Raw genomic sequence first — 11,861 nt, forward strand, 5'->3', positions numbered from 1 at the left:
AATGTAATGCAGAATATAAGCTATTCTCAGTATGTGTGGCTCACGGCCTGTTTTCAATTTAAAAAATGTATTTTTCTTTATTTCTGTTGTAACTGTTGTAAATGTGAAATAATAACAAACACAAATATGGGCTGGAAGGACTACAAGCCTGAAACGGGACTAAACAGGAGCTAAAGTTGACTGAAGTATAAGTACTAAACGGGTCTAAAGTCGTATTTCACTAGTTTTAAACCTTAAACACATGTCAAACAAGTATAAAGGAAAAACGTCCAGCCTGAAATCACTAAAACGTACTCTAACCAAACAGCCATAGATATTAAAGCCCTCTCCGCCTCCATTTCCCGTCAGTCTTTTGTTTGAGGAAGCCTCTGACAGCGCCTTGACCAATCACATCGCGTCACCTCGGACTCCCGCTCCGCGATTGGCTGTTTCGTGTTGACGCTCCCTTGATGCTTTGCGCTGCGCCTCAGAATTCAAATGAAGCCAGCCAATCAGCGAGCGCGCTACCGCAGACTGAGCATTTTAAACTTTCTGCTGGAGACTGTTGTCAAAGACGAGCACGACCTGGCGACACTACGGCTGCTTTTCTCACCACAGGACGCTTTTAAATGCTGGGAAGCGTGTTTTAGCGTTTGCGTGTTTTATTTAATTCGTATTTGAACACGTTTTGTTCCGTTTTAATCGGCGTTTATGACGAAGACTGGGGCTTTTACTCTCGTTGCTTGGTAAGGGAACCTAGCATCTTCGTTTAAACCCGCATTCCTTATCGCGTACTAGTAAACGACCGGGGTTTTAGAAGTTTTATCAAGAAGAAGGTGAGAAATAAGGGCACTTCAAGATGAGCGCAGCTGTAGCAAAGCCGGCCAGTTCAGCCGCACATGGCGACCCCAAGTCGGCTCCCCTGAAGGAGATCCCGGACATCTTGGTGGACTCCCGAACCACGCGGAGATACTCCCGGGGCCGGTTCCTGGGCAAGGGGGGGTTCGCCAAATGCTTCGAAATCACCGATCTGGAGAGCAAGCAGGTGTTCGCCGGGAAGATCGTGCCCAAAGCCCTGATCCTGAAGCAGCACCAGAGGGAGAAGATGAGCTCCGAGATCGCCATCCACAAGAGCCTGAACCACGCCAACGTCGTGGGCTTCCACGGCTTCTTCGAGGACGACGACTTCGTGTTCGTGGTGCTGGAGCTTTGCAGGAGACGGGTGAGTTTGTTTATTTGGGGATCAATGGGGTGGTGTTTGGATTGGGCCAACGGTTGCACCGGCCAGACGTGTTCCCTTGTCCTTTTCCCCTATGCTTCCACTGCAGTGTTTCCTATGAGCTAGTGTCAAAGTTCATTGAAATAAGTGAAAACTGCAGTAAAAGTTACAACAAGAAATGATTTTCATGTCGCAAAGTTGTGATATATATATATATACTCGAGGACAGAACATTGTGTCCCTCCTATTTTTAAAACAAGCTGATCTATAAAGTCATACTTTTAGCTTCTTGTGTCATCTTGCATGCATAAACCACTTTATTGGTCACAATAAATACACATGAACGACTCCATGTCTCATCAGGAAATGGTCTGAAACATTGAGAGAGATTCTGATTGGTATAACTGATTAGTCTCTCAAAATGGATATGAGAAATTGAATCATCTAAAATAGAATCATGTTAGTGGTTTACAACACCCTTTTCCACTCACCTCATTAAAGTGCATTTTCTCCAGTTCAGCTTTTCCCAAATCTAAAAGCCTCTGGACTGGGGCTCACAGCCTATAGGCCAGAGAAACGCTTCATTTGACAGGCCTACAAAACCCATCTAATCTTTTTCCTCGTTCTGATCGTTTTTTGTGTGTGGCTTAACCAGTTCCATTATACGGAAAAACAAAATGGGGCCAAAACTAGGGCTGAAATGAGTAATCGATTAATTGACGACTAATCGATTATTGAAATAGTCGACAACTATTTTAGTAATCGTTTTCTGGTTCGCACAGACTCAAATGGAGCAAAAAATGACATAAATGTAGTATTTTTGATGAAAAACTACTTCGTAAATCATGAAATTTACAATGTACAAAATGTACACAGACCCTAACTGTATAAACAAACAACCTGTGGGAGCGCTCGCCGGATCCAACAGATGTGTAAGCGATATGGTGCTCTGCAGGATCCTGAGGATTAGGCAGAGGATAAGTAGAATTTATTAAACGCCAACGCGTTTTGACTCGCTACTGAGTCTTCGTCAGGGCAGTGACGTCAATAAGGCAAAGTGCTTTTATTCTCCTCTAAACTCCACGACCAGGAGCTGTTACTGTCTCTGACATAAATGAGCCTGCAGTTTTAATTAAATATAACAATACTAGGCTACTCGCACCTTTTTCTTTCCACACTCAACTTTCACACCTGTGATTGTTTGGGGGATTCTGTATTGACAAGTCACCATGGAAACAGGAACACCTCTTCAAACTTGTATATTTGCAAAGTGTGACCGCTCTCGTGTCCGCATCACCTTTGACTGATCTTTTTGTCATCACTTTAGCGGCTAATTCAGTCTTTAAGTTAATTATTGAATTGTGTCTCGATGAGAAGCTTTGCAGATTGCACTGGCTTCCACAGAAGTCCCTAAAACAGTAATCTGTTTTTTTTTAGTCTCTGCTGGAGCTGCACAAGCGTCGTAAGGCGGTGACCGAGCCCGAGGCCCGCTACTTCATGATGCAGCTGCTGAAGGGAGTGCAGTACCTCCACAACAACCGCATCATCCACAGAGACCTGAAGCTGGGCAACATCTTCCTCAACGATGACATGGACCTCAAGATCGGTAACTACTCCACACAAAGCAACGGTGACGCTCCTCCTGTGACCCGGACAGTGTCTCTGTCCAAGTCTGAAACCAGTCAGTCCAAAACAAGCGGTCTATTCACATTAGTCGCTCCGGAGGATAAGAAACGCTGCCAAACTATGAAAAAAAGTGCTACTTGTAGTCCGGTAAATACGGTACCATAAAGACTCTGTCTAGTCACTCAAAAAGTTGGCACTTTGGCCCGAAATACTGTCATGCATGAGCTTCATATTGAAACTGCAGGACCTGAGGTGGCAGTGGTGCGATGATATTTGACATCTATTGAAGTGTAAAGTAAAGAAAACACAAAATGTAGCAAAGCGCTGTGTAACTGTTAGGGGCATGATAAAAATGCCTCCAAACACAAGTATTGAAAGTATTAGTAACACTTGATATTGCCATACAATTTGATATTTTGTTCCAGCCCAAGCTTTGAGTGAAGCAGGGGGACCACTCCCAAAATAAATGGCACTAACATCTTCCATCACTCAAAAAACAAAAATATTTCGGTACAGACGATGGTCCTTGGACAAGACTTTCAATACCACAGTATACAAAAACAAAACATAGAAATTGATTAAAGGAATTTGAAGCAAGTACCCACTAACTGTCTCATATTTACTGATGCATATAGTCAAACACACGGTGCTCATTTATGAAATTTAGAGGAAACCGCATTTTCCCAATTCATTGTCAAGATAAAGCTTTTGTCACTTGTTAACTTAAAAAAAAACCCACATTCATATTCAAGTTGTACTGCCTATCTCTGGTTTAAAAAAGTAAAAATTGGATTCAGGGCTTGTAATTACTACTTTGAAGCTTTCCACAGTTTGTGCAAGTATAGTTAGTTATGATAATGGTTATGTCCACTTGAATTACACTTTACAAGCTTCTCTAACTGGTCAGTATTCAGTCACTCACTTCATAACTCAGCAATAGACTGTTGGAAGTTAGGCTGCTTATCTGTGCCATCAGCCCACACACCACCAACCACTCCCACATCACATCACACGTTGACAGGGTGGATGACCAAGTTTGGAGATTTCAGGCGGTCATTCAGACTTTCACAGTCTGATTTAAACTTGTGTTCTGTGTGCAGGAGACTTTGGTCTGGCCACAAAGATCGAGTTTGACGGCGAGAGGAAGAAGACTCTTTGCGGGACGCCCAACTACATCGCTCCCGAGGTGCTGTGTAAGAAGGGCCACAGCTACGAGGTGGACGTGTGGTCTCTGGGCTGCATACTGTAAGTGTGGGACTTCTGGAGCTGCTGCAGTGTTTAGTGCCAGGTCCGGCTCAGTGAACCTGCTCTGTGCTCTCAGGTACACACTGCTGGTGGGGAAGCCTCCCTTTGAGACGTCCTGTCTGAAGGAGACCTACAACCGGATCAAGAAGAACAACTACACTGTCCCCTGGGTAAATATGTGCTCTTTTTTTTTTTTCTCTAGTGCTTTTAATTCTGTAATGTAGGAGCGCAACCAAAAGTCAACAGGGAAGCTAATGAAAAAAAAACGAATACTGTATTATTCAGTATGATCATCGCTGTCCTAACCTTTGAGCTCAAGTGTCCTACATTTACTACAACTGGTGACCCTAGGCAAAGGGTCATAAAAAGTGAGGACCCATACGAAATTGGTCGCAGTTTTGAGCCCTGACGGTGCAGGCGCACAGTACGGTGTAAAGAAGTAATTTTCTGTGTGTTGAAATATTTTTGCTCTCAGTGTGTGTCACATTTTCAGAATCAGGTTGGCCTGAAATAATTTGCATATTTAATATGCAAGGAGAACTTTCTGTTAAAGAATAACTGATCTGATGTACTGTAATGATCCGATCACTTTGTTTATATTAATGTAACCTATATAGCCCTGTCATGTACCCAAGGATATTTAGCGTAGAAAAGTCCAGTGATCCTTGTTAAATGTTTTTCCATTAGTTTATCAATAGATATAACTGATAATTGATCTTTAGCATCATGACAAGAAAAGATAAGACTTCATTAATTTTAAAGGAACAGGCCACCGTTTTTCCATACTGAGATATGTTCTTACCTGAGCTTAGACGAGTTGATACGTACCTGTCTGGTCTTTGTGCACGCCTGTGGAAGAGCGTGGTAGCTTCAAACGTCACCCCTGTTTGGAGCTATAGGAATACATTGGGAGAGGCCAAATGCTTCTGGTCGTTTTGCGTGACTGAGCGCACGCACAAAGACCAGACGGCTACGCATCAACTCGTCTAAGCTCAGGCAAGAACATATCTCAATATGGAAAAACGGTGGCCTGTTCCTTTAAAATTTCGACAGGAGACCATTCACTTTTTCACACACAACAGCCGCTTTTAAGAAAGTCACTTGGTATCGGTTAATATCGTATATTGTTTATTGTTATATATGTTCATGTTCAGTCCTAAAGCCTTGTTCGTTTTTTGGTTTAAAGTTTCCTTTTACCGAGCGCTCCCTTGTTTCCCCCCCGCAGCACGTCAACCCCGCCGCCTCGTCCCTGATCAAGCGTATGCTCCACGCCGACCCAACGCAGCGGCCCACGGTCACGGAGCTTCTGGCCGACGAGTTCCTGGCGACCGGCTACGTGCCCACGCGCCTGCCCACCACCTGCCTCACCATCCCCCCGCGCTTCTCCATCGCCCCGTCCACCGCGGCCGAGCTGCAGAGCCAGCGGAGACCGCTCACCGCCATCAACAACAAGGGTAAGGGCGCGGCACAGGTGAGCGGGCCGAGGACCAGAGGACCAGGTGTGATTTTTAAAATGTCTTTTTCTTTCAACAGGAGGCTCGGACAAAGTGGATGTGAAGGAAGAGCATCCGCAAACGTGAGTACGAGTGGAATCAGTTTCAATCAACAGTGTTGCAATTGACTCTGTGCATAACTTTAAATCATAACAACGCCACCCAAGAAGTGACTTCCTGTTTCGATCCAGCACACAGCTAGTTTCATTGATTAGTTCAGCAGGTACTTACAAGAATATAAACAAATGCACACAATTCAAGTGTTTGTCTGTTTAAAGTTGAACCAATGAACTGCTTAAAGTAGTTACTGATATCTCAATGAATGAACCTTAAAGAGGGGGTATTATGCATTTTTCAATCACATAGCACCAGTTTATAGCACACTACAATGATGACGAAACCTTCTGTTGGTCTGTAAATGCAGTAAATTAGAATAACCGTGTATAAAATTGCTCTCTCAAAATGGCTGTAGTGAATGTCTTGAAATAGGCCTCCTGTCTCTTTAAGAACCTCTGACCCTTTCCCACACGCCCCCTCCACACGCTGTCTGTGGCATCAGTGGGGAAGGGGTTCTGCTGAGGAGCAGTGATTGGTTACTCGGCTGGTGACGCAAGCTCGGAGGTGTCTCCAGGAGGTGGGGGCGTTCCTAGGAGGACACAGGCAAACCTATCCCTAAAATGGCCGCCATCAGAGTTTTTACAGATTACTCAAAAATACGTGAATGTGCCAAGGCAACACTTCAGGCATGTTTTTGATGAGGGAATGACATAATAACATGATGTAAAGCTCGAAAAAGTCGATTTTGCATAATACCCCCCCTTTAAATAGTGAATAAGATGGTGCTTTTATTTTGGTGTGCTGGATCGAACCAGGAAGTCACTTCTTGGCCGGCGTTGTTATGCACAGAGTCAATTGACACACTGTGCTTTCTCTCTGCTCAAATCTGACAGTTTAATGTGTCCATTCTACAGAGTCTACAGGGAGCCAGACGCTAACATTCACCTGAACGACATGCTGCAGCAGATCAACAAACTGATATCAACCAAGCCGGCAGAGAGGATGCACGCCCGCCAAGGTCCGCTCGCCACCACTTCCCCCTCCAAGTCTGTAATCTTTGTAAAAGTGTCTAAAGTTAAACATTGTGTTGCTCGTGTTTCAGAGGAGGCTGAGGACCCCGCCTGCATCCCCATCTTCTGGATCAGCAAATGGGTGGACTACTCTGATAAATATGGCTTAGGTAAGAACAGACGCGTGGGGGAATATTAAAAGAGCTGAGGTAACTGCTGGGAAGGGGGCGCTAATGCATAACAGGTGAAACGTGTAAACTAAAAAGTGATTTGAACCATTCGCAAAGTCCTCACTGCTTTACCTCATTTTCTTAAAAACAAGTGTCAGTGAAGTAAAACTGGCCCTTCTTTCACCAACACCTACATTGCCTGTAACCCCGCTGTGTGCTGCCCCCTGCAGGCTACCAGTTGTGTGACAACAGCGTGGGCGTGCTGTTCAACGACTACACCCGGCTCATCATGTACACCGACGGAGACAGCCTGCAGTACATCGACAAGACGATGGCCGAGTCCTACCTCAGCGTGCGCTCCTACCCCCCAGCCCTCAACAAAAAGGTCTCACTTTGTCTTTTTTATTTGTGCTTTAATTAGAATTACATTTGACTAACTTTGAGCCCATTAACCCTTCACTGTGATTGGTTTGAATGCCTCTAGATTGGAGCAACTTTCGGGTAACAAAGGGAGTTAATATGGAAGCAGATGGGAAATCTCAGATCTTTTCTCGGGCTGGGCATAAAATATTCCAAACCAGTGTCGGAACGAATGAATGGAAATATAAAAGGGCTTGTTTATGATTGCTACTATCTGTCAATGATCATTATTGGTGAAACGCCTCCACCTGCTGGCCGTGTATCTAAACTGCCCATATATGGTCACGTTTGAAACAGCCAGAGGGAAAACAGGAGAAAGAAAATAACTTTCTCCCATTTCTCCACTATCACTTAATATATTCATAATTCAGGATTTGTTCTATTAAAGCAGGGGTAGGCAACGTCAGGCCCGGGGACTAAATTCGGCCCTCCAACATAAAACCTTTGGCCCCCAAGAGAATTTTGAAGAAGCATTTATTCATAAATCAGAGACCAAATATGTGAAAAGGACTCTAAAATGTGGAAAATACTGTCAATATTTTCACATTTCCTAGCAAAACACCTGATTAGGTCATATATTATGTGCAGAACTTATATTTGTAGAAAAAAAGGTGCTTTACTTTGGGCTACAATAGTGAGTTGTTGTGGTGTTTTGGCATTGAAGAAAATCGGCCCTCCATGACACAAACTTGCCTACCCCTGTACTAAAGAGACAAATAGCAAAGTGATTCAGCACTTAAATAGAGAGACGATGTTAACCAGGAAGCTATGTTTGCATACGTAGCATGAAGCTATCACTAGCAATGAGTGTAGTTCAACTTTGCCTCTATTGAACAATTTGCCGGGGGGAAAAAACATCTAGATGGACCTGGTTGACTTTGGCAGAGAATAAACGTTTAAAACACACACGCCAAACAGTTAAAAAAATATTGAAAATTGTGATTCCTCATGGGAATCGCAAAAACCTTTTAATGACACGTAAGGTCAGGCCTGGAGGCCAAATCCAGCCCTTCGACATAAAACCTCTGGCCCAGAAGATTATCTTATTAAAAAAAATGTATTAAATCTGAAAGAAAGCTGAAAATATTGTATTGTAGTTCCAGACAAAGCTTTCCATTAGCTTCTTCATAATGTTTTAAGTGGTGCTTTACTTTTGGGAAACAATTAGGAGGTTCAGCCCCTGGTGCTTACATCTCGTTGACTAACAATATGAAAGGGGATAGAATAAGTAAACGTTGCTGACCTGTAATGATCACAGTGAGTTCAGCTCAGTTTAAAAGCGTATTCTGTCAAGCCATTGTTGCTGGTGGCAAGACTTGACTCTTCATGTTGATGTTTTTTTGTGACTTAATTATCTGGAGCAAGAGTAGTGTATGGATTGCTCTAAATGTAAAGGTTTTCCTCACTCTTTTGCCCACACAGATCACTCTGCTGAAGTACTTCCGGAACTACATGAGCGAGCACCTGCTGAAGACTGGAGCCAACGTGGCGCGGCGAGAGGGCGACGAGCTGGCCCGGCTGCCCTACCTGTCCCTGTGGTTCAGGACCAAGAGCGCCATCGTGCTGCACCTCACCAACGGCACCGTGCAGATCAACTTCTTCCAGGTCAGACACCGGGTTTGGTTGATTCCAAAGTGGTTGCATAGTTTCACCTGCCACTCATGCACCAACTACCTCCTGCTTTTATGGTTTAAAGGGGCTAGATGCAAGTTGGTCATTTATGCTCAGTACTGCCACCTCAGGTCATAAATGTTAATGCAGCGTCTATATTAAGCTCGTGCATGACGCCACTTCAGACCTGAGGTTATCAGGTTATTGGAATAGTTGCAATGCCGCACTGATTTTGCACGAACCCCTTAACCTTAACAAGTGCATTTTCTCCAGTTCAGCTTTACCAAAATCTACAAAACGCATCTAAACTGATCACTATCCTTGCGTTGTTACTGTTTTTGTGTGTGAAAACTGTGTGAAAACTTGCTTTTGCTTTTTAAATACGCTTTCGTCAATTCTCTGTTGCTCTTTTGTGGCTCTTTGTTTCATTTTCATCCTCGTTGCTGTTTTGACACTATATTTCAAGCCGTTTTTAGATTTGGGTACAGCCAAACTAGAGAGAATGTGCTTGGTTCAGGTGGCGATTAAGGGGTTGTAAGTTGGTGTTGCTTTTAAAGAGATCATTTCGGACTTCCGGATTTAGCGCAGTGAGCCTCCAGGATTTCTAAGTAATGTGTTTACCTTAATAAATCCATTATATAGTCCCTGTGGGGGTAATACAATGTTAATGAGATGATTGGGGGGTCTTTAATCCGCCCCTGGTGTCTCTGGCCAGAAAACCACACTTGCAACTTTGCTGCCACCGGACCGGGTCAACCAATACACACTAATGGACTCACGAAGAAGAAGCTAACAGGAAAAGCTAACTGCGGGCTAGCACCACTTAAACTGTATTTACAGCCAAGTTTGAGTGAAAAAAAAAATCCATTGTGTAATTGGATGTATCCCTCTCTCCCTTTGTCTTTTCTGTCAGCGTAGTATTTACTCTCACGGACAATTAATCAGTTAAAAAAATCTCAACTTGCTACGACTCCTGCAGTTGCGTTTATGGCCTGTAGGGGCATGAGTTACTTGGTCCTGCTTTAACTTTGTGCCACCTTCTGCCTCTCTCCACCAGGACCACACCAAGCTGATCCTGTGCCCTCTGATGGGCGCCGTCACGTACATCGACGAGAAAAAGGAATTTCGCACGTACAAGCTGTCCCTCCTGGAGGAGTTCGGCTGCAGCAAGGAGCTGGCCAGCCGCATCCGCTACGCCAAGCTCATGCTGGAGAAGCTTTTGGACTGCAAACCCGCCGCAGCTGCCGCACAGTAGACCACTCCTCATGCAGTCTTAATGAAACTCCCATACAGCGCTGAGGAATACAGTCTAAGACCTTTTAAAAAGAGTTACCCACCTGTACATTTGATCAACGGGAAGCTCTGATTTTATGATTTGATAAAAGACGAATGTGTAAAGTTTACTTTCTGCTGAAGCGTTGTGTATACGTGTTGGATTCAGCTCTGTGTGATATTTTTATGCCAAATGTGTGTCTTTCTGCTTCTCCCGCTGTTGTCCGTCTGCTGTCCTCATCATGTCCATTCTCTGTGGTAGCCTTTACATATTTTGGGGCTCTTGTCAACACTGTACAGTTGTGTACATATTTTAGATGCACAGACATGTTGTAAAGATGTCCATGTTTAAATAAAGATGTTTCTACCATGACACTATGAAGTTGTGATTTGAAATGCAAAAGCTAAGTTGGTGCAGGTTCGGTGAAGGTTCTTGAGTCAGATGGAGTCTCCTGTACGACGGAGCCTTCAGACATGGAGAGCACAGGATATCTGCAAGATGTTAATTAATCATTAAATTGTGCCAAAATGAAGGCCCACACAGATAACCCATCAAAAAGCATGATAATCGATTACAAATGACTTTTTCCCCCCTACTAAATCTTGCTAAAGAAATGCACTGTTTTGGATCATGTTTTTTGTGCTTTTGGTGCAGGGTTGGTCACCATTTCCAGAGAAATAAGATGCCTGACATGTAAAAATAGTGTTTGCTAAATTCTTGAGTTTTATTAAATAGGTTTTTATGGTATGTTCTTTGAAAATATTACAACTTTCAAAACATGACATAAATCAATCAGACTTTAATGTATAGCTAGTCATACTCAAGTACTTTTTTACTCTTTAATTATTTGGGCCACTAGTTTTTACTTCTTCTTGAGCAGAATTATTTTAAAGTAACGTCACTCTTGAGTTAATATTTTTTGAGTTTTTCTGTTTTTAGGCTCACTGCTGTAATTCATTATTCCACCACCAGATGGCACTTATACAATAGCCTATCAACACTGACGCATACCTTGAGGTATTTTATTTACTTATTTTGATATTGACGTAACAACAGCATTGGACAAACCCTATGCCAGGGGTAGGCAACGTCAGGCCCGGGGGCCAAATCCGGCCATTCAGCATGGAACCTTTGGCCCTCAAGATGATTTTGAGAAATAACTTCACACAGATCAGAGGTACTTTTACCATTGTAGAGTTTAACCTCTTAACCCCTGCCTTAACCAAGCACATTTTCTCCAGTTTTCCTTTACCCAGATCTAAAAAGCCTATCAACTGGAGCTTACAGCCTATAGGAGTAACACTTCATTTGAAAGCTAAGACCGTCAAAACTGACCTACGATTTTTCCTCAGGTTGCCGCTGCGCGGTCTTCACTTTTTTGTTGCGTTTGTCGCTAGTTTTTGTCGATCTTGTGATTCATTTTTTTCCAAGAAGCTTTTAAGATTTGGGAAAGATCGAACTGGAGAAAATGTGTTAGCTTAAGGGGTTATGTACTGGAAAAATATGAAAAATACTGTCAATTACTTTAAAAATTCCAAACAAAACACCAAATGAGGTCATATATTATGCACAGCACTGGCATTTGTGAGCTTTACTTTTGGCTAAAATTGTCAGGTTCGGCCCTTGGTCTTTTTACAATGAAGAAAATCGGCCCCCGACCGAGCAAACTTGCCTACCCCTGCCCTATGCATTGTTTTTAGTGTTAGAGCAAAACTGCATATTAACACTTGTCCATAGGCGGCTTTTAGACACATTTAA

General features: G+C 43.3%; 1 protein-coding gene across 1 annotated transcript; it reads left to right on the plus strand.

Moving 5' to 3' along the window:
• The first annotated feature begins 547 nt into the window (after positions 1 to 547).
• On the plus strand, positions 548 to 10,219 carry plk1 (polo-like kinase 1). Its single transcript, XM_079552632.1, has 11 exons — positions 548 to 1,201; positions 2,636 to 2,804; positions 3,925 to 4,069; positions 4,146 to 4,239; positions 5,295 to 5,523; positions 5,603 to 5,645; positions 6,534 to 6,637; positions 6,722 to 6,799; positions 7,030 to 7,184; positions 8,642 to 8,824; positions 9,888 to 10,219. The coding sequence occupies exons 1-11, from the start codon at positions 839 to 841 to the stop codon at positions 10,083 to 10,085; spliced, it is 1,761 nt and encodes a 586-aa protein (XP_079408758.1). The 5' UTR covers positions 548 to 838; the 3' UTR covers positions 10,086 to 10,219.
• Positions 10,220 to 11,861: the final 1,642 nt, after the last annotated feature.

Source organism: Gobius niger (assembly GCF_951799975.1).
Source record: "Gobius niger genome assembly, chromosome: 3".
In the NCBI taxonomy this organism is placed as follows: domain Eukaryota; kingdom Metazoa; phylum Chordata; class Actinopteri; order Gobiiformes; family Gobiidae; genus Gobius; species Gobius niger.

Bases quoted from the DNA above. Each gene is read 5' to 3' on its own strand.
- plk1 (XM_079552632.1), top strand. From the start codon at position 839: ATGAGCGCAGCTGTAGCAAAGCCGGCCAGTTCAGCCGCACATGGCGAC. The intron at 4,240-5,294 runs GTAAATATGTGC...TCCCCCCCGCAG, and splicing joins ACAACTACACTGTCCCCTGG to CACGTCAACCCCGCCGCCTC. The intron at 6,800-7,029 runs GTAAGAACAGAC...TGCCCCCTGCAG, and splicing joins CTCTGATAAATATGGCTTAG to GCTACCAGTTGTGTGACAAC.